General features: G+C 38.3%; 1 protein-coding gene across 1 annotated transcript; it reads right to left on the bottom strand.

The window, feature by feature from the left end:
• Window positions 1-11,655: 11,655 nt before the first annotated feature.
• Window positions 11,656-21,764, bottom strand: ANGPTL5 (angiopoietin like 5). Its single transcript, XM_010216988.2, has 8 exons — window positions 21,666-21,764; window positions 19,805-19,952; window positions 18,725-18,828; window positions 18,057-18,150; window positions 17,024-17,124; window positions 14,209-14,329; window positions 13,229-13,414; window positions 11,656-12,108 (listed from the first exon to the last, which is right to left on the bottom strand). Exons 1-8 carry the CDS (start codon window positions 21,762-21,764, stop codon window positions 11,789-11,791), a joined length of 1,173 nt encoding a protein of 390 aa, XP_010215290.2. The 3' UTR covers window positions 11,656-11,788.
• Between the last annotated feature and the right edge of the window lie 366 nt (window positions 21,765-22,130).

Genomic DNA, 22,130 nt, shown 5'->3' with positions numbered 1-22,130 from the left:
CTTTCAACGGCGTCTGTAGAGGAACTTTGGCAGCCTAGGAGTTGAGCTGGTTTGGGTTACATGGCCTTGTTTGCAAGCCACCTGCAGGGGCATCCTCACCGTGCCCTCCCCCCAGAAATCCCACTTACAAGCTGGGAAAAAGTTCAGCAGTCGCGAAGGGAAAATAAATGTGTGCAAGCCAGCTCTGTAGTTAGCAGCCTTCTCTCCCTCAGTCTGCATTAGAGGAAAATACCAGGGAACGTCTTCACATAGGAGATCTCTATATGCCCCCCTCCAACAAACACAAAGCTAAAATCTGAAATCATGGAGAAGACAAGCTTTATTTAGGGAAAAGAATAGGATTTACTTGGTTATGAAACACTGCACAATAACCTGACATTTGTCATTTTCTATATGAAAAAGTATTTTTTTGAATGCGTCATAAACTAAGAACTAAACTACTGGTAAATACAGGACACTACCGTGTCAGCAGTAAAAGCTGCTGCATCCATTGAAAGTCAGAGATGCCTTTCCTTCCTCAATTTTGACTCCTTTTACAATGAGTTGTAAAATGGAAGTGCAATTTATGGATTAAAATACATGGTGCATAATAATCAGCTTGGAACACTAGGTGTGTGTTTTTGGTACTTCCTGAATAACTTCCATTCTCGGCGCAGACATGTTCATGCACACTGGTCAGAGCACTGTTCTGAGCAAAGAAGTTACAAGGTCATCTCACATGGCTCCAGTTCATTATATGCAATGAATGTATGTTCATTTTATCTCACTTCTTTTCGCTGAATTCGTTCTTTTTGCCGACAAGAAGCATCCAAACATCAAAACTTCCTCACCTACTACAGTCTCCTTTCAGTGCTCAACACCAGCTTAGCACCATGCACCATGACTCTATTTTATTTTCCATCAGAAAAGGGCCTTCCACCATAGCCTGCAGAACAATTCTCTCTTTTGGTCAAGCCACAGTATGTGATGATTTGTCTCCTTCACTTTCTTTTTTTGCATTTCACTGTAAATTGCTCAGTGCACAATTGTCCACGCCCTTTTTGCTGCCTTCATTTCAGAGTAATAAAGCTATCGTTTTTCTCTTCCTGTCTCTTCACCCTCTCAGTGCATCTTATTTTTGATGCTTTCTAATCAAGATATTCCTGAAAAAGAAAGTGCTTGAAAATAATGTTCTCCAGGTCTCTTTCAGAAATGGATTCCTCTGTGTTAAAAGGAGATTTTTCCTGCATGGCAAGCACGTCATTCCAGGCCTGAGCACCCAACCCCAAGCACATGCTGGAGTCATTTCCAGTCTAGTATCATGTCATAGACTTTGGCTTGCAGTAGATGTTTCAGATGCTTCAGAAAACGGTGTAAGATGAAGACACTAAAGAGTGACTTCTCTTTTGTACCTCTTCACTTTCTGGAAACCTCATGTTTAGGAAGTGGATCTTATATTTGGAGTTTGCGTCACATTTAATAGTCTAAATAATCATAATTGTGTTTTATCTCTTCTTGAACATGCTTGTATTTTTGGCCTTCAGAATACTTGGTAGTAACAAGTAGTACAATTTAATCACATATTATATGAAAAGAATTTCCTCAATTTGCATTAAGGCAGCTGCCTGCAGATTCCACTGCGAGTTGGTTAACACTGTTACAAGAAGCAATGCGCAAAGATTCATTTTCTCCATGCCACTAACAAATTGGACATTAACATTAATAAATATTAATATAATAGCATGAATAAATGACACTAATAAATATAATGATTTTCTCTCATATTCTCTCTTTTCTAACCTAGAAAGCTAACATTTCAATCATAGTTACAATGTCATTCTTTTTTGTACTTCTTAGCCCGCTGTAAGTTTTTGTATGTGGAGGGCCAGCATTTCATGCAATATTCAAGATACAGGCACACCATTTCTACCTACATTATTTCTTCATTCCATGAACTCCCTGGTAGGTTTCTCAGTAGTGATAAGTTTGAAAAGTTGTTCTTTAGCATGTTTCTCCTGAAAATTGCTTTTAAAGCATAATGCTACAACCGATCAAGCCAAATGATCAGTTGTGTTCTATTTTCTTCATTGGCACAACTTCAACTCAAGAGGAGATTGGAGTCTCCTCTTAAATTTTAAAAAGCTATTAGAAGACAAGTGTCATGCACTTTATCTGCAATGGCAGTCTGTCTTCGGCTGTGGAAATAATCCTGCCAAAGCAGGAGGATGTTATTGACCATTTGTGTATTATGCTTGTAGTCTATTTTGTAACATCTAACGTTTAAAGTGGAGGTATTCTGTCCTTCAAAATGCAACTGCCTGAGGCTGTGTAACAATTGGAAGCTACTGAGTTAACCTGCAAGTAGCCTCACTTCTCAAAAGTGTCAGTGTTCTGTGGCGCGTTAGTTGTTTCTTTTTGCTAAGATCTTTGCTCTGAATAGGAAAATGCTAGGAGTGAGCATGTGTTTTTATCTCCTTCATTACATTGGTCTCTTTTATATCAGAGGAGCTGTAAGCAGTTTGTTGGGACAATTAGAGAGGTGCAGAGCCTCTGCACACTTGTTTTCTGAAGTGTTTGAAGTTTGTTTTCTGTAAGTGTTTGGACTTTCTGGTTAGGTACTGGAGTCTCTTCAAATTTCAAAGTCGTTTATAAACAAGGAAGATTGGCAGCATTGTGTCTTCTTTTTTCACATATCCTAGCACACGTATATTTTTATCTTTTCAAGTTCATCATCACTGTTTAACTCCTGAATATCCCTCATCTGTGAGAATTCTGTAATTAGCCCTTCCACCCTTTTATGAACTTGCTGTGTGAAATTTCAACTGCCACTATAAGAATGTTTTATACTGGAACTGTCTATGCACATAAATCTCTACTAAGCTTTTAACAATAATTCGATTACTGAATCATTATTAGACTTGATCTAGTAATACTCTCCTGTTATCACCACAAGTCAGTTTTCATTTTGTAGGAAAGAAATATGTCATTTACTACCTTAGCTTTTGGTTTAAGATATGGTATTATAAAACTTAATGGTGCCTATCACTGGGAGTGAAATCACCTACTGTAGTTTAAAACTACCTTTTCAAAATCAACCTATGTTCTAGCTCAGTATCCAGCTCAGGGTAAGCTATCATTTTCTATCATTTTTTAAAGAGATTCATCTAAGCATTTTTGCCATTGCATGGCTGAGCATGGTGGTTACTATCTTCTGCCTAACAAATATATAGACAGAGCAGCCATCCATGAAATAGAATGACTAGTTTTAGGAACTCTTCAGCCAGAAGTCCAGCAGATCCATGTCTTATCTACTAGGCAAGTTTCTAGCTGAAAACAATCTCTATTTCCAGTGTAGAAAGATAGGCATTACACATTGTCATTAGGAAGACAAGTGTCAGCAGCCTGGAAAAAAAAGCACGTAGAGCATTCAGGTCAGTTCTTTTCTTAGGTTTATCTCTAAATTTCTGTCCAGTGTCTCTCTATAATAAACTTAATTTATACTCAGAGAAAGAAACCTTCCTACCTGGTCTCCTCATCTAGTACATTCACAACTGTTGAGTGGTGCAGATTCAACAAGAACTTAAAGCTAAGGTCACCTTCCCGGTACAAAAGGGATCTGATTAAAACTCTCTGCAACTGAAGTAACCCCTATTTTATGGCCAAGTATTGTAGAAATTGAAAATGCAGACCATTATTAAAAGAGGGAGCACATGAAGGGTCTAAAATTTCTTTTATTTGTTATAGTCACTGAAGGGAGTAAACATTGGAAATTTCTCTGAAGCATTTCAAAATGTGGATCTCCAGTGCTTTTATGGGAAATTGTAACATTACAGAAGAAATGAATCACTGTCACTTGGCTCGAAACTAGATAGCTGGGTTTTAAGTGCATCTGAGTCTACACTGTGGATACTGGATCCTACTCCAGGTTCCTAATTTAGACAGATATTCAGAACAAAATTCAGCACATTGAAATTTTAGTATTTATCAAAGGGTCTAACTTGAGCAGGATGGATATATTTTATGCTGTATGTTCATTTTTTTTTTTTGCCATTGCCACACTTTTGGGTCACCTTTGAACTTTGGAATTATGGAAAAAATAAAGCTATGTGAAGATCAAGTTCTAAGGTTTTTAAGTTTGAAAATGGCAATCCTATCTTCTTGCTTCATTCTTGGCAAAGTCACTCTATTTACTATAATTACAGGAAGAGTTCACGTGTGTTTCCCTATGCTCTAGAGACTCGTTGCTCAAACTTGACTTTACAAGGGAAAATGATGTCATTGTTTGCTGCTGGGCTGTTGTAAACTGGATGGTGTCGCCACTTTTGTTAACAAATGATGGCATTGCAATTAACCTGTGGATTTTGTTGTTGTTATTGTTGTTGTTATAGACTTATTATATACATTCCAATCAGATTTTTCTCCAGAAAGGGGTGTAATCATTTTTTTAAAGAAGTAGAGTTCTTGTAAGTGAAATGTAATACCCTTAAGTCCCCAGTGGCCCCCACTCTGTTATAATAATTGCTATTACAAATTCACAGTCAGAATTCTTTTCTTCAAAAATCTTTAGAATATAAATGTCCTGAAATGCACACATGTGCTTTCTCAATCCAAAGCACAGAAAGTTGAGCAAACATGGCAGAAAACTAGGAGTTCCTGACCGAGCTCCAGCACAAAAGGTGGAAGCAGTGAGAGGCTATTTATTTGCAGGAACACAGAGACATTGCCTGCCCATGTAGGAGTGGAGTTAGGAAAGCCAAAGCTCAGCTGGAGTTTAAACCAGCTGAAGAGGCAAAGGGCAGTCAGAAAGCTTTTTATAACTACATTGGCAGCAAAAGAAAAAGGGTGGTTACTTCAACCACCCTGATGTCTGCTGGGATAATCACACAGCTAGGAACAGACAGTCCAGGAGGTTCCTGCAGAACATTGCAGATAACTTCCTGATGCAGGTGGAGATGAGCCAACAATGAGAGAGGTTCTACTAGACTTGATATTAACAAACAGAGATGGTCTAGTGGGAAATGTGACAGTTGGTGGCAGTGTTGGCTGCAGTGACCACAAGATGTTGCAATTCACAATCCTGCAAGGAAGAAGCTGGGCAAGATGTAGGATTGCAGCCCTGGACTTTAACAAAGCTAACTTTGACCTCTTCAGGGAGCTCCTTGGAGGAATCCCTTGGACCAGAGTCCTAAAAGGAAAGGGGGTCCAGGAGAGTTGGCTACTATTCAAGCACCACTTTCTCCAAGCTCAGGATCGGTGCATTCCTACAAGAAAGAAGTTGAGCAAGGGGGTCAGGAGACCTGCGTGGATGGACAAGGAGCTGTTGGGAAAAATTAATGAGAAAAAGATCATGTACGTAATGTGGAAGAAGGGCCAGACCACATGGGATAAATATAGGAACATGGATAGAGAATGCAGGGATGCAACGAGGAAGACCAAGGCTCATTTGGAATTAGAATTAGCGAGAGATGTCAGGGGCAACAGGAGGGGCTTCTATAAATACATCAGCAGCAGGAAGAAGACTAAGGAAAATGTTAGTCTACTGCTGAATGGGGAGGGTGCCTTGGTGGCGGAGGATACAGAGAAGGTAGAGTTACTAAATGCCTTCTTTGTTTCTGTGTTTACTACTAAGGCCAGCCCCCATGAACTACAGAGCTCAGAAGCAAGAGAACCAAGGGAGAGGAGGACTTTCTGCTGGTCAAGGAGGATTGGGTTAGGCATTATTTAGGCAAACTGACTCCCATAAATCTATGGGCCCGGATGGGATGCACCCAAGAGTGCTGAGGGAACTGGCAGGGGGTCATTGCTCAGCTCGTTCTCCATCATCTTCGAGAGGTTATGGAGGGTGGGAAAGGTGCTGGAGGACTGGAAGAAACCAGCATCACTCCAGTCTTCAAAAAGGGCAAGAGGGAGGAGCCAGGAAACTCCAGGCCGGTCAGCCTCACCTCCATCCCTGGAAAGGTGATGGAGCAGCTCATCCTAGAGACCATCTCTAGGCATGTCAAGGAAAAGAAGGTCATCGGGAGTACTCAGCATGGATTCACCAAGGGAAAGTCATGTTTGACAAACCTGATAACCTTTTACAATGGGATGACTGGCTGGATGGGCGATGGGAGAGCCATGGCTGTTGTCTATCTTGACTTCAGCAAGGCTTTCAAAACAGTCTCCCATAACATCCTCATGGGAAAGCTCAGGAAGTGTGGACTGGATGAGTGGACAGTGAAGTGGATTGAGGACTGGCTGGATGGCAGAGCTCAGTGGGTGATAAATGGGGCGGAGTCTAGTTGGAGGCCCGTGGCCAGTGATGTATCCCAGGGGTCAGTACTGGGCCCAGTGCTGTTCAACTTGTTCATCAGTGACTTGAACGAGGGCACAGAGTGCATCCTGTGAACGCATTCTGTGGACGATACCAAACTGGGAGGAGTGGCCGGCACTGCCGAGGGCTGTGCTGCCATTCAGAGGCACCTGGACAGGATGGAGAGTTGGGCAGAGAGGAACCTCATGAGGTTCAACAAGGACAAGTGCAGGGTCCTGCACCTGGGGAGGAATAACCCCAGACACCAGGACAGATTAAGGGTTGACCTGCTGGAAAGCAGCTCTGCAGAGAGGGATTAGGGAGTCCCGGTTGACAACAAGTTAACCATGAGGCAGCAATGTGCCCTCGTGGCCAAGAAGGCCAATGGGATCCTGGCCTGCATGAGGAGGAGCGTTGCCAGCAGGTCAAGGCAGGTGATCCTGCCCCTCTCCTCAGCTCTGGTGAGGCCACACGTGGAGTATTGTGTGCAGTTCTGGGCTCCCCAGTACAAGGGGGAGGGACGTGGAGCTGCTAGAGAGGGTCCAGCGGAGAGCCATGAAGATGATTAAGGGACTGGAGCATCTATCTTAAGAGGAAAGACATAGTGAGCTGGATCTGTTTAGCCTAGAGAAAAGAAGACTGAGAGGAGATCCGATCAATATGTATAAGTACCTGAAGGGAGAATGTAGGGAGGATGGGGCCAAACTCTTCTCGGTGGTAGTCAGTGACAGGACAAGGGGTAAGGGATGTAAGTTGAAAACAGGAAGTTCCAACTCCATGTGAGGAAGAACTTCTTTCCTGTGAGGGTGACAGAGCCCTGGAACAGGCTGCCCAGAGAGGTTGTGGAGTCTCCTTCTCTAGAGATATTCCAAACTCCCCTGGACACCACCCTGTGCCTGGTGCTCTAGGTGTCCCTGCTGGAGCAGGGGGTTTGGACTAGATGATCTCTAGAGGTCCCTTCCAACCTCAACCATTCTGTGATTCTGTGAAAAGGTAGGCCTGTTGCTCAAGAGGACAGGGGTTGGGTTAACAAGGGTCATAGAAGACCTTGAAGTACTCAGTACCTTTTTTGCCTCAGTTCTCACCAGAAAAGCTTGTCTTCAAGCTCCCCCTCAAGCTTATTAGCAGAATCTGTGGGAGCAAAGCCATACCCATAGGACAGGAATACAGAGTTCTCCTGACTTACCCCAGCCTGACATACACAAGAAGACAGAGGCTGGTTCTTTACAGCAATAGGATGAAAGGACACAGACACAAGTTGGAACATGGGAAATTCCAGTGAGATTTTAGGAAAGGAAAGATTCACCATGAGGGTAGTCTAATACTGAAACATGTTGTCCAGAGATGCTGTGAACACATTCTTGAAGGTATTTAAGATTTGAACAGTCAAGTCACTGAGAAACCTGATCTAATTAGACCTGCTGCCAGAAGGGAGTTGACTCCAGATGATGAGCTCCAGCATCTAGTCCAGTCTAAATTATTCTCTGAATCTCTAAACTTTGCCTCCTTTTATAACCTCATATAATGAATACCTCTGTCTCTAAGTCCTTTACGAAGCACCATGACAGAATGCAATAGGTAGCTAGAAAAACAAGACAGAGAAAGGCAGAGAATGAGTGAAGGTTCCCAGAAAGTATGCATTGGAACATCAACCCACTCGTGGCATGCATCAGAATTTCTTCATATCACGTGTTTCAGGTTGCAGCATTTTCAAGACAAATTTTGCAGACCATCCAATATAATGGATTTCAAGCTACAATTTTTGAGATAAAAGTTTAAATAACTACCTATTTATTATGCAGTTAGCCATCCTTAAATAATTGAGAAGACTTAAATGTATTTTTGCATGTAACTAACTAAAATGGAGAGTCCATCTATGAATGTTTCCTACTTACAACTGTGAAATGCACATAAGCAAGCATCAATAATATAGTTAATGTATTTTTATAAATATAACAGAGACCAGTAATAAAATTAAATTTTTTCTTGCTAATGAAACATGGTTGATTATATAGTTTTAAATAAATCACAGAATTGACAGTAAAAGAAAGAAGTCAGTAATCTAAGTAGTTTAGTGGATCTTTAACTGTCCAGTTAAAGTCTTTCTAAGTGGAAAGTAAAATGCCTTTGGTTTTACTGTTTTGTTATTTCCAGATGTCTAATACACTGCAATGCCACGTCAGTAGTACTCGGGCCATGGAAACCATGGTGTCATCTATTTATATTACTGTAGCATCATAAACTGGGTCAAAACATTTGAGTTCATCGGACTGAGATTTACGAATTAAAGACATGCTCTTGGAAAAAAGAAAACAAAAGAAAGACATGCAGTTTCTTAACATTAGAGATTACATGTCCTTTAAAGACAGATTTTCAGTCTGAGCTATCGTTCCTGGAATAGATATTAAGTGTAGTTTTAACCAAGCTACTTTTATTTGGAATATTCAGTCAGTTTCTGTAAATAAGTTACACCCTACATGTTACTCTTTATTCAGTTGAAGAAGTAAGCCTGTATAAAACAAATAGCTTCTTATTAGACCTAAGCATATTATCACAAAATCCTATGTATGTTTTGGAAGCATGTGCTGTACCTGTTAAACACAAGCCCTTGCCAACAGTTTAATGCCTTTGAATATTCTGTTTGCTTAATAAAAAGAATTATTTGTTTCACAGTTGTCTTAGCAGAAATAGAATGAACCCTTGAAGACAATAACCATCCATCACACGGAAAACATCCTATTCTCATTGCTCTATTTCAGATTAAATCTGTCTCCAAATTAAAATGTTTACACCAGGCAATCTGCCAGCTAATTTGTAGTGTTCTGCTATTCCCTGCATGCAGTGAAATTTAAAACAAAACCAGATTATACCAACATGCATGTTTCAACATACTCAAGCAGTGACAGACTATGAGATTCCCATGCTCAAAAAGTTCTTATAGAAACCTTATTCAAATTCTCGTACTTGCTAGCTCCAGGAAAAGAGATAAAATAATTAAATACTACAGATTGTTCCTGAATGACTTATAGATGTCATAGAAGCACTAAGTGTGATAATGACAGGTAGATAAAATGGCAATACAGGAGGAGAAATAAGTAACAATATTTTCACATATTGTTTCTAATCTGACAAAGAAATAATCATTGTCCTTCTTTTGTTTAAAAACAGCATCTCGAAAAATCATACCTGAATGATTTAAAGGAGTTAAAAACTGAGTTACATTTGCAGTTTGGATTTTATCCTGTTTGCACTTAATTGCAGATTCAAATCTCACAGAACGTTTAAGATACAAGTTGAGACTGAGGCAAAATGGATGCATTTGAGCTACAAAGCAACTGATGAACACAGTGTCTACCTGTGACCTTGTTATTAGTCCTTAATGGCATTAAAGCATATTTATAAGGGGTAATGGGTATAAACTAAAACACAGGAAGTTCCATCTCCATGTGAGGAAGAACTTCTTTCCTGTGAGGGTGACAGAGCCCTGGAACAGGCTGCCCAGAGAGGCTGTGGAGTTTCCTTCTCTGGAGATCTTTCAAACCTGCCTGGATGCCACCCTGTGCCCCGTGCTCTCTGATTCTGTATCCAATTCAAAAGAGTCTAAGCAAATAGTCTTGGAGAGTCTTGGAAGTTTTCATCTTCTAAGGAACAATAAATATTACCCTGGCCCCCATATACGAGTATCTAGAATTCAATTCATTCCTTGTGCAAGTTTACTCTTTTGACTTGGATTCAAGATCCAATGTCTATTTGCAAGAATTGATTTTTCAAGCTTTTAAGCCCTTCTCCTCTGTGACTTGTTAGTGCCAGATAATCTAATCAATAAAAGAGAAATTAAAACTGATGGCTAAACATGTAAGATCTGCCAGCACACCATTTACCCCTTCATTTTTAAGTAGGGATTCCAATAAGCTCAAGAGGACCCTGAGAGTGTGAGCAGTCTCCAGCTCTACGCTCAGCATCCAGATTCCTCATGCAGACTCTTGGGCTCACGGGTCTGAACCTGGCTGTCTGAGCACAGGGCCCACCAACAAGGATTGAGGCTTTCATCACTACCATTACATTTCTGTCAAATCTAGACACTTGTACTTCTCACTACAAGGGGCTCCTTCTGACATAATGGCCCTAATACAGTCACCATATCCAGACTCACAGGCAAAGTTAACAGTCTTTCAAAAGCCACATTATTGTTCTAATGCTGTTAGACTTAATGCAGAAGCTCCTTCATTTTAGTACCTACCCTTACCAGGCTGCTGGGTCCATGCTGCTCTTAGAAAGGTGTTGCACTCTTAAAATGCCTGGAGAAAGGAGACACAAAGAGGATGTACCTGCTATCCTCCCTCCTGAAGTTTTATATATCTTTAGAAAGAAGCACTAAAACATAGTAATTCTGAGCTGATAATGATTTATGCTTACTAATCTAATGCTTATATAAAGTCTGAGGCAATGAAAAGGAAATCCACAGAGTTTTAAACACATTTAATTCCCCATTACTACAGAGTAAATCCATGGAAACTGGAGCAAAGAAGAGAAATAGCCATGAATAACTCCTACAGAAGGCAGTTTCAGTCCAGAAACACTACTGTACTCACCACATTCACATTTTTATTGGTGTTATCCCACATTTATTGAGAAAAAATCAAACAATTTGCAATGCTTAATTTAAAATGGATTTGTCTATGTTCATTTCTACATGAACATTCAAAAAGTGAATGGCAATCAGGATAAAGAACACGAGATCAGGCAGGCCCATATTTCCAAAAATTAGAATTCTGAAGGTTATATGAAATGTTTACACATTTTTTTGAAAATGTGTTCCTTTTTAGTGAACTGTGTAAAAGACAAATCAAAATGGTAAAGCAAAAAAAAAGAAACAAAAAGAAAAAAGATTATAAAACACATTTGTTGTGGAATCTTAGTACAAAATAGTCCATAGTTCTTGTATGTAAGTGTGCACCATGTTAAAATTCAGGCACTGAGAATACTCAGAACCTTACACGTGCTGACATAAGTCAGTGTGTCTAGACTGAGGAGTATAGAAAAAGTATATTCTTTCATTCATAAAATTAAGGTGAAGAATAGTTATTTAGGCAAAATATAATGACAGAAATAGCAGGTGTATGATTTTTTTTTAATTCCTGCAATTTTTTGGCAATTCAGATATGCAGACAGCATAGAGAAAATGTGTTCAAAGCCAGCACTACTCATATTTTTTAATGTGAAATCAAGTGTTGTTTTTGTTACACTTTTTCCAAGGGCTCTTAGAATAAGAAGCAGCTGAATAAAAGCTGACAAACACTCTAAGCTTCATCATTATTCCCAAACTCTGTTCTTATGCTCTTCTCATTCAAGTGGGAACACTATATACAACCTATGCTGACATGTCATAATCAAAATGAACAGCTGTTAAGGAAATAGCTAATAAATTTTTAAGACTGAACTATTTAACTGAAAATGAAAGTTACCCTGATATGTTATCCCACATAACTGCAAGAGATATATTTCCATTTCCATAGGTTAATTGAAATATGGATTAAAGGTCCTCCGAATTTTCATTGAAACAGATTTAATTTTGACTGGTTTATTGTTCATTGTCCACGTATCCCAGTGAATCCCAGTTGCAAGAAATCTACCCGTGTAGCGATGAATACCATTAAGATTTGCAAGGCCACACTGGTTGAACCACCATCCAGTTTTATCACTGAAGTTACTGCAGCTTTTTACAGGCTGTTCTTTAATAGTGCACATTGGCCTACATCCATCATTATCGACATCAAATGTGCTGAAAGGCATTGAATTCTGATTATCTTCTTTTCTGTATCCTCTAAATGCATCACCTAAGTAAAATAGATAAAATAGAATAACAATAAAAGAGTTATTTTTACAAAAAGACAGTTCTTATTGCATACCTTGCAAACTTTTCCTCTGAATTATTAGGAAGCTAGATTTCTCAAAGGCTGTTCAGGACAGCACCAAATAGTTTCTCATGTGTTGAAGATACAGGAAAGAAAAGGGGACCTCTGGAGATTCACCTAGTCCAAACCCCACACTCAAGCAGCGTCACCTAGACCATGCTGCCCAGGATCACGTCCAGTTGGCTTCTGGATATCTTCAAGAAAGGAGACTCCACAGCCTTTCTTGACAACATATTCCAGTGCTCAGTAGAGACATTTTTCCTTATATTCAGCCAGAGGTTCCTGTAGGATCACCCTTGATTCTTCCCTTCTCCAAACTGAACAGGCCCAGCTCTCTCAGCCTTTCCTCCTATGAGGAATGCTCCATTCCCATCATCACCTTCATAGCCCTTCACTGGGCTTGCTCCAGTAGCTCCATCTCTCTCTTGTACTGGACACAGTATTCCAGGATCACCTGCCTCGACTGCTGGCAATGCTCCTCCTAATGCACCCCACGATACCATCAGCTTTCTTGGCCACAAGGGCTTGTTGTCTACCAGGACCCCCAGGTCCTTCTTTGCAGAATTGCTTTGCTGTAGGTCAGGCCTCTGCCCGTCCTGGTGCATGGAGTTATTCCTCCCTAGAGGCAGGACTGCTCTTGTCCTCAGTGAACTTCATGGGCATTCTCTGCCCATCTCTCCAGCCTGGTGAGGTCCCTCTGAAGGGCAGCACAGCTCTCTGGGGGTTTCAGCCATGTTTCTCAGTTTTGAATCATCAGCAAACGTGCTGAGGTGCACTCTGCCCCTTCATCGAGGCCATTGAGGAATAAATTGAACAGGATCAGACCCAGTACTGACTCCTGGGGTCACCGCTAGCTACAGCCCTCCAACAAGACTCACTACATCATTAATTGTTTACCCGAATAAGCAGTCATTGTACACATAAATACCATATAAAGAGAAAAAAAAAACAGAGTAGAAACTGTCATTTTGAAAAATATTTAAGTAAACACTACTTTCTGAGTGCTTTTTATTTCACTTAATACTAAGAAGGTGGATCTTACCAGCATTTCCTGAATAACGCCCTAAATGGATTTTAAAGGAACATGCTTCATCTTCTATCCAAAATCCATCATATGATGCATAAGCATGCTTTTCATTTTCAGATTCCAAATCCACATGAAGGCTGAAACTAGTTGCTTTTTGATTTACTATATGAAAAATCTTCCTCAGTCCAAGCCAAAATTCCCCTGAAACAGAAATATTAAGTATATAGTCAACAAACTCCTAGAAAAAGAATTTGTGAAATAAAATAGTTTCTTCTAGTTTTCCTATTTTATTTCCTGAACAGAGTGCAATATAACTTGTATGACAGGCACAGAGTTCTTTGAAATGTTAATGAAGTTTGTAAAGAGAGGTGTCCCTCTTCACTAGTAAAATCCGCAGACAGAATTCTCATGCATGCACCGTCTCATGTGCACACCAGTTGTTTGCTTTCATTGCAATCCCAGATAAACTCCTGAAAAAGCAAGTGTCTTTGGATTTGCTGGATGAAATATGGCAGTGAAAAATTAATGCCACAGTCATCTTCTTATTGGCTACAGAGATAATTGTTTATAGCTTTGTAACACCTGTAGTGCAATAGCACTGATCTGTTCTGTTTAAAGAAAATATTTTGCAAGTGTTATCAAAACCAACCAGGGCTTTTTTAAATCTGAAAAAAAAAAAATGCGGGCAATATAATTTCTCAATTATTTCAGAAAGAAAAGATTGGAACCTTTTTAACGTGCCTATGAGAAACAGGCTTGGGCTGGGGCATGGCTAAAGATTCCACTAGGCTAATAATAATTATTGAGGAGATCAAGAAATTGATTTGGTGAGAAAGAGACTCTAAGTATAAATAAAAGACTTCTTAAGAAACAGGAACTTTACTCTCTAGTCTCTGAAATACTAAAAATCCCATACAATCTAGTGGAAATGTAGCTCATATACAGACAGTAGAATCCTTGGGTTCAAAAGCCTTTAGAATATTTAAAAGTAATACCAGATAGGTCACCAAATCCATCCAGGTATTCAGACCATGTTCTCTGAAATTCAATGATTCCATCAGTTCTTTTTTGAATCACAGTCCATCCACCTCCTTGAAAATCCATGTCACACAAAACCTACGGTGGACACACATAAGATTACAGCATTCTTGAAGCAGTTGTAATAAAAAATAACTTTTTAAATAAAAAAGTCGATTATTCAGGCTTTTGCTGAGCAATATTTCTTTCAAATAATTTAACAAAAAGAAAAAAAAAAGACTAAAGGAAAGTAATTGAACTATGAAGCCGCATTATTTTCTTATATGTTCTGATAGCCTGAGTTGGAGATTTCCTCAACCAAGACAGAGTTGCAGTGTGATGCACAGTGTGATATCACAACCCGGGGAATCCTGGACCCTCAAGTAATGATGATAGAAAGGATCATGTGCATGAAAGAACAACTAAAGGTGATGGGCTTTGCTTGCAGGAGAAGCACATGGTAGTTGGTAGTTTCAGTTACCCAAGAAGGGTGGAAATGGAATAAAAAAAAATACATATGATTTCAAAATCAGTAGATACAGATACCTAAAACACTTTAAAAGCAATTCCATTTCCTCATCACTGTCTTGAGAAGATGACTGCAAGCTTGGCTACTCTTCTCAATGTGAATAAGAAATACAAACAAGCGCCAGTTGGGTCACAAAATCCAACTCTCATCCCATATAAATCAATGGGAGGGTTGATATCTCTTGAAAGAATCAGATTTGGCTGCACATGAAAGATTATCAGCCAATTACTTTGATATGGCATCTAAACTTACAGCAGCCAAGAAAGAATATTAGAAGTTATGTCAGAATAGTTGTTGATGTACAGTTTCTTAATCCTAATATGCTGGGAATTATGCAATGGTTTTCTTTCTGAAAGACTTTATTATATCTTATCATATTTTATCAACTTTACAGCTTGTTGTATATCCCATATCATGCAAAGTACAAGAGGTGTGAGTGTCAGGTACAATTTAAAGGAAATGGGCACAAAGATGTCTCTACTGAATATTTCTTCCCTTTCCATCTTTTAGTGTGCATTAAGAAGCAAATTTCCAAACAATTGTTACTGATTTATGTTTACTCATCATAAATGTAACAGAAAATGACTAGAGTTCAGTTTTCCAGGAGATAAATTGTTTTTAATTGCCTCATGTTTGAATGCTCACTCAGAAGCCTGTTTGGGACTCAGTTTTTCTGAGTTGATGAGAACCTGCAACTCTGGCTGAAACTGGCTATTCTTAGAGCTCCTGGAATTATGGTTTAAATTAGCTCAAGTTAGGCATCCAAATCTGAGCTCACTTTTGAAAACACAAGCTTTAAAGTATGAGAACATGTAGACAGGATCAAATTTTCTAAATAGTTGTCTTCATTCATCTAATACCTTTATGCAAATATTTCTAGAGTCTGAAAATTTTGTTTCAGTTACATGTAAGGGGAAGGTAACTTCTTGCTGTTTACTTATTGAAATAGATTATCTCATGCTGGCCTTCCTTTCTGTTTGTTTTATACTCCTCCTACAGTATTCTGCCTCTGTGGATACTTGTTATGCAGTTAGTTTTCCTTTTTTCCAGAGCTCTTGGCTATCAGCTCCTTAAAATGCATTATGATTTATTGTTTGTGTATTCGTGTCTTGATTCTTTTCTTCATCTACCATTTTTCTTCTGGTCTTTTTTATGCTTCAACACACATAAGGATTTGTACTGAAGTTTTCTTAAAATAACATTCTTTATGGAACATACGTCTTTTAGATTTTTTTGTCTGAGAACTTTTTGGCATTGCTTTTTCAGTTCTGTATAATATCTGTTAGACAAGAAGTGAGATGCTTTTATGCATGCACAAGTTTCTTCTCATTATTTATTGTTGCTCTATGCTTTTAATCAAATTATTATGACTTTTCCATTTGTTTCTTTTTCTCTTTAAGGAACATTTCCACACATATAACCGATTCCCAGTTCTCTAGACAAAGGCAGTAACTTTAAATGAGAAAAAGTGTCAAAAATACTTTTGAAGTGAAATGAACCCTATCACTTCAGATATGTCTGGACCAAGTGGATCAAGAAATAAGTGGACCAAGTGGACCAAGAAATAACTTTTTGCATAGATGTTAAGTCAGACTGTCTCTCAGCAAAAGTAACTTGTATAAGGTATGAACATTTCCTCAATAGCTCCCCCCTCTCTATTACAGACAAGTTCCTCAATCCAGAAACAAATGCATTTTGTACTAAGGTTCAGCTGGAGGTGAGGCAGGCAGCATTTCTTCACACTGGTAATATAATTGCTCTGTGGATGCTTCTATCAGTCTTTGCCTCTCCTTTACCTTAAAGGAAGATACAGATGACTTAGAGATCTTTCCCCAAACTGCCTATATTGTGCAAACAGGCTGAGAGAGTCTGCTGTTGGGGGACTGCAGAATGGAGCTCTTTTTTCTTTTCAGGTGCTAACATACTTTTGAAACCTCCTCATAGCAAATTCAAGCTTTTTTTTTGTAGTATTTTGTAGTGTTCCACCTGGCTAGGGATGAAGGGATTCATCCTTTGTTACATATAAAGAAAAACTATAATGCTAGTTCATTTCTCCAAATTTCCTGGCAGAAACTGGGAAAGTCTTCAAAATTATAAGACCACACATATATAGATGATGATACACTCATTCAGCTGTGGAGAAATAGTCAAGGAAAATATTTTAGATATTTTAGATTTTATATTTTATATATATATAATTTCATTATATATAATAAATATATTATGAAGCAAATTTTTACTATTATGTGAGATAACTTTATTACCTCAAAAGGATGATTTGATCCTTCTGGGTGGATAATGTACAGACCACTTGGAGTTTTTGAAACTGAACCTACAGTATCTTTAATGTCAGTGCAATCCAGTCCTGAAGAACAAAGTATTTGAGGAATTTTGTTAGCAAAATATTTGGAAAAGAAAGAAAATACAGGTTAAGTACAGAAAGAATAAATTTTATTGGGAATGCATGAATGATTTCAAACTACAATTTGTTGCCACAAATATTTTATAATCTTATTTTCTCATGAATTTACCTTATAAATAAAAATTCTCTCTACTCCATTAAACAAGAAGCATAAATAGGAATTGATATAAAGAAAGTTCTCTCTAATATTAACTGATGCTAAATAGTACATAAAGACTATAAAAGACTGTCTTATTTTATAGATCTTATTCCTATTTGGGTAACAATCTTACTGAGCAAGAAGACATTTAATCTGCAGAAGGGTGATTGCATCTTGAGAATATTCATCTTTAAAGTTATAACAGCGTTTATATCATGTGTACATATAAGCAACCCTTTGCTTCCACGTGTTAAGTCAGATCCCCATTAAACATGTTCAAGCAAGCAGTTTTTAATGCCAATAGGGTTGCCTAGAGATAACATTTCCTTTAACTGCGATGGACACTGCAAAGATTAACTGAAAGATGGCTCAGCATACAGGTTAGTTCCACTCCATTTAAAAAGGATTTTGCAAATGCTGAGTACACTTTAATTCATTACAAAAGAAAGTAGTATTTGGAAATATCAGACCACTTATGATCATATTAGGTATTTTGTATAAAAATCAACAGGTTGATAAACAGAATGTGTAGAATCATTAATTTGCCTATGATTTAAAGTACAATTTTCGATGAGATTTTTAAACAGTTTATGAAAAGTTTGTGTGTGCATGCTAAAACACAACAAATGCTGTAAATGATATCAGTGCTTAACCTTTGCTTTTAATTATTCTTTCTCAGGATATTCACAAGATAAAAAGCAAAAATATCCAGACTAAATTTGAAAATAAAACTTACCATGGGATTGAACTGTTTTGTAAGGAAGTGTATCTAAATGCTTTCTTAAAACTTCCGTGTTCAAAACAAGTAATCTGTTCATGAGCTCATTCACCTGCAAGGTCAAATAATAGATCTTTATATAGACTGCAATGAGAAATTCTGAATTCTAAGGATTTTACTCTTTGATTCCTAGATACTTTGCAGTTCATTTTTGTGATGTGTTAGTGACTCATAACTTTATTACATGAATGGATCTGAGGTTTTTTTTCATGCACCGTTTTTAGGCACAATCCAATTTAATTCAGAAAAATCCTTGTTTGATTAAGTTTTTATCTTTGCTAAGTGAATGCACAGTAATTGTGAAACACTATCAAATTTAATGGCAATATAATACATGTCATTTACACAAATAGAACAGGATTACATACAGCAAACGATGTGGAGGAATGGGCTGCCACTTGTTTTATTGTCGTGCGTGCTACTAGATTATGTACTAGCTGGTGCTAGTCACTCCTTGTAGAAACCACACTCGTACCCTACCTAGAGTACCTAGAGTACCTAGGATAGTAATAGATGTCCTAATTCTGCTGTTTCAATAACACTATAAATACTTAATTTTCTCCAGTTAGACAGTATCTGTAGTGGTAAATTAATACAAATTTGTATGATAAATAGAAAAAATGTACCTGATTAGAAAGGTAATCCAAAGAAGACTGTTGATCATCCATCATATTTCTTATCATTTTTTTTGTACTTCTTGCATATTCAACAAGAGAATTCTGCAAATTTCCTTTAAAAGAAATATGTTCATCCACTTGTTAACATAAATTTAGAAGCATTCCATATTGAATAAGTGGCATACTTATTTATGATGTCTAAGATAATACTAAACATGCTTAACTTCAGGATGCCTAAAGTGAGACCCAAGTAGCACAGAGACCACAAATTAAATCCAAAGATGCTTGGAACCTCAGACTCACTGGTTGCAGTGAAGACGATGATTCTTCTGAAGGTTTCTCTCTACAAAGGAGAATTTTGCCTTATCGTTGGGCTACTTGGATAACCAGTAAATAGATACTATAGAAATACAAATGCAAGTGATAAGAGAGAGGAAGGTTTTCTTTCATCCTACCTTTCAATAATTTGCTTCACTAAATACTCACAGTCCTGGACTCTGCCCTGATGCTAAAAATACAAAAAGTAAGCTTTACAGGTAATTAATAATACACATTAGAAAGTATATTGTAAAGACAAGACTTTTGATAAAATACTCTGAGTCTGTTTACATCAATTGCTGGGTAGTTTGTCAAGGCAGTGACTAGAGAATATTAACACATCATTTTAACATTCAATAGGCATCTGTAAAGGGCAGGCTGAACTATAGATTTCCTCCCACTTACTTAATTTGAAGCATCTAACTGTGATGCCTAAATGAGGAGCAGACAGCCTGCCCCTCCTCTCCAATGGAGAGAGCTACAGACATTTCGAGGACAACAGGGACCTAGGTGGGCTGAGCTGCTGCTTGCATTTGCCTCCTAAGATTATAAAGACAGACTAGCATGACTATACTTTGCTTTTATCACCTCAGCTGCCTATATTGTACTGTTCTTGTGGCCAATACTCATCCTGAGCAGCTAGGTCAAAGGCTGTCACGTGCTCAGGAGGATTAAAAAGGGAATTAGCACAGCATAGCATAGCATAGCAAAGGATTACACAGCGTGGCATTGCGTAGCTTGTCGTTGAGAGTATTCTTTATGAATACATACTGCACATGTAATGTTTTTCCCCTCGTAAAATTTTAGCTTGAACATCACATGGTACAAGGCATTGTTCTTTTTGATTTGAAATATCTGCAGATTTATTTTTCTCTTCTGCCTTGAGCGGTTCTTCCATAGCTCCAACATTCCTTGTGCCCTGTTGTACCAAACAATGGAGGGGGAAATAAATCGGTCATAAAACATAAATAAAATTGCTCAATCTGCCAAAACAAAGCAGATTACTCCACGGGTCTTCTTTCAAAACCCTTTATACTAAAAAGAAAAAACTTTATAAGCAATAATTGACCGAGCTGAGATTATGCAGCTACAGGACTGAGTCCTGTTAGATGTCTTCTCCTTAGCCACAACTCTCAAGAGCATGTCAGAGGTAAAGTGTAACCTCTGTAACCTCTGTAAGTTTTAAAAATATTGCTGACATTTCTGGTAAGGTATTCTACTGTGAGAACTGTAAGCTGGAGGCCTCACATGCAAACACTTTGTAGTTAGGAAGCTCACACTTTAGGTAATACCCTACCCAACAGACATCTCAAATGCTAACAAAGTTATTTTCACTGGAAAGGAGCAGGTTTCTGCACTAATACGTATTTCCAGTTCCGCTGGAAATATTTGCACCTGCTTTTAATCTATGCACACAAGCCCTCCCGAGCAGACTTGCAGACAAACTGACATTTAAAAAATATCTTAAATGCTTTTGAGACATTATTCATAGGGATGCTATGACATGAAATGGTAATAATAAAATAGTGGTATATGTAGTTTCAAACCACTACACCTCTTAATGTTGTTTTAAAATAGTATTTTCATTTTTAAAATATTTTTCTTCCACCATGATATGTGACAAACCTGTGAAAGAAATAAGGAAAAGTCCTTGAGTCATCACATAATCAAATGCTAAACGTAATTCCTGAAATATGTGTCATTGTAGAAAATGTTATGAAACATGTTTTGAGTTTTTTAATTACATAATTTCACCAAAGTACCACACACAGTGTGTACACAATATTTTTTAATGTAAACAGGACCCTTGTAAACAAAGATGTTCATGAAAAAGGGAAATTATTTAGACTTGATTGTATCTTTAACATACTTGCTAGGGGAGGAAGTATGAGAACATACTTGTTCTCATTTCCTCCTTCAGATTCCTCCTTCTGGTATTGGCACTACATTGGCACAGCACTGAACAGTTCTTTCCTGATTTTTGCTTTTAAATAGTGTAAGTAATGTTAACAAGGATACTTAAAAAATTTTAGTTATTAATTTAGTTGCCCCTTGTTTTGCAAATAAATGCTAAAGCATTTAAAGAGTCTGTGTTCTAAGTTTGAAATAAACACAATGTAGAGGAAAAAAAAACCCTGTAAATTATGAATAAACTACCTGAAACTTATAAATAGATTACTTGAAATTAAGTTTTGTTCCAGGGCTATATCACAGCTACTCACCAGATGTTCAATTAATTACTGTCAAGCAAATGTTTTCAATCAATGCTTACATTTTTAAAAGGAGCCGACATGAGGCAGACAATTAGACCTGACCTTAGCAATACAAGTAAAAAGTGTCTTTGGCACTGCCAAAGACAACCGAGTAGCTCTGCACTTGCACTGATGCAGGTGAGATAAGCATACAGCCCAGCAACTGAGCTGAGAGTGAAGCACATTAAGGCAAAAATGTTCTGCTCCTGGCATTGCTGCAATTCCAGCGCAGCTTTTTCTATCTGGAAATACCTAGTTCTTCTATATTTTCATCTCCGTTCTTAGTAAAGCAACCTAGATTTTGGAAACACCTGCCTCTGTTCTGAGAAAACACTCATTATGCTCCTCATCTTGGTGAGCAATATAACTGAAAATCTTACCTTAGAAGAACAAGGCTTGACATTACTTATCACAGCCTCTGCCCAGCTGAACAAAAAGATACCGAGACAAATTAACGCGGTTTCCCTGCGGTGGAGCATCTTTCAGTGGAAGCAGTGCAAACGCTTTGCTGGGTGGTTTTGCAGTTCAGTGGAAACGCGGTGCAGCCCTGAGCTCAGCACCGGGGAATGCGAGATCCCGGGAGCCGCCAGCACGTCGCTCCTGCACCGCCTGTGCTCCGCAAACGCATTCCAAGGCACAGCAGCCCTTACACTGCTCTGCTCTTAACCCAGAATAAACCACTGCTTGTTATCTTTACATGACTCATCAAGCATATATACATTTTTCTTGTAATAAGACTGTGATAGATCTTGCTGTGTGCCCCCCGCGCCTCCCTAACAGTGGGGGCAAATCCAGCATAAGCCTAAAAAAAATTCCAGATAGAAACCTGAAAAATAGAATTTAAA

This window comes from Tinamus guttatus, unplaced genomic scaffold, assembly GCF_059628265.1.
Source record: "Tinamus guttatus ecotype Peru unplaced genomic scaffold, ASM5962826v1 Tinamus_guttatus_pri_ptg000150l, whole genome shotgun sequence".
In the NCBI taxonomy this organism is placed as follows: domain Eukaryota; kingdom Metazoa; phylum Chordata; class Aves; order Tinamiformes; family Tinamidae; genus Tinamus; species Tinamus guttatus.
Note: the sequence above shows the minus strand (reverse complement) of the source record. Positions and strands in the feature narration are given on the sequence as shown.

Bases quoted from the DNA above. Each gene is read 5' to 3' on its own strand.
- ANGPTL5 (XM_010216988.2), bottom strand. From the start codon at position 21,764: ATGCTCCACCGCAGGGAAACCGCGTTAATTTGTCTCGGTATCTTTTTG. The intron at 17,125-18,056 runs GTAAGTTTTATT...TTTGTTCTTCAG, and splicing joins CAAAACAGTTCAATCCCATG to GACTGGATTGCACTGACATT. The intron at 13,415-14,208 runs GTATTACTTTTA...TTTCTGTTTCAG, and splicing joins TGGATTTGGTGACCTATCTG to GGGAATTTTGGCTTGGACTG.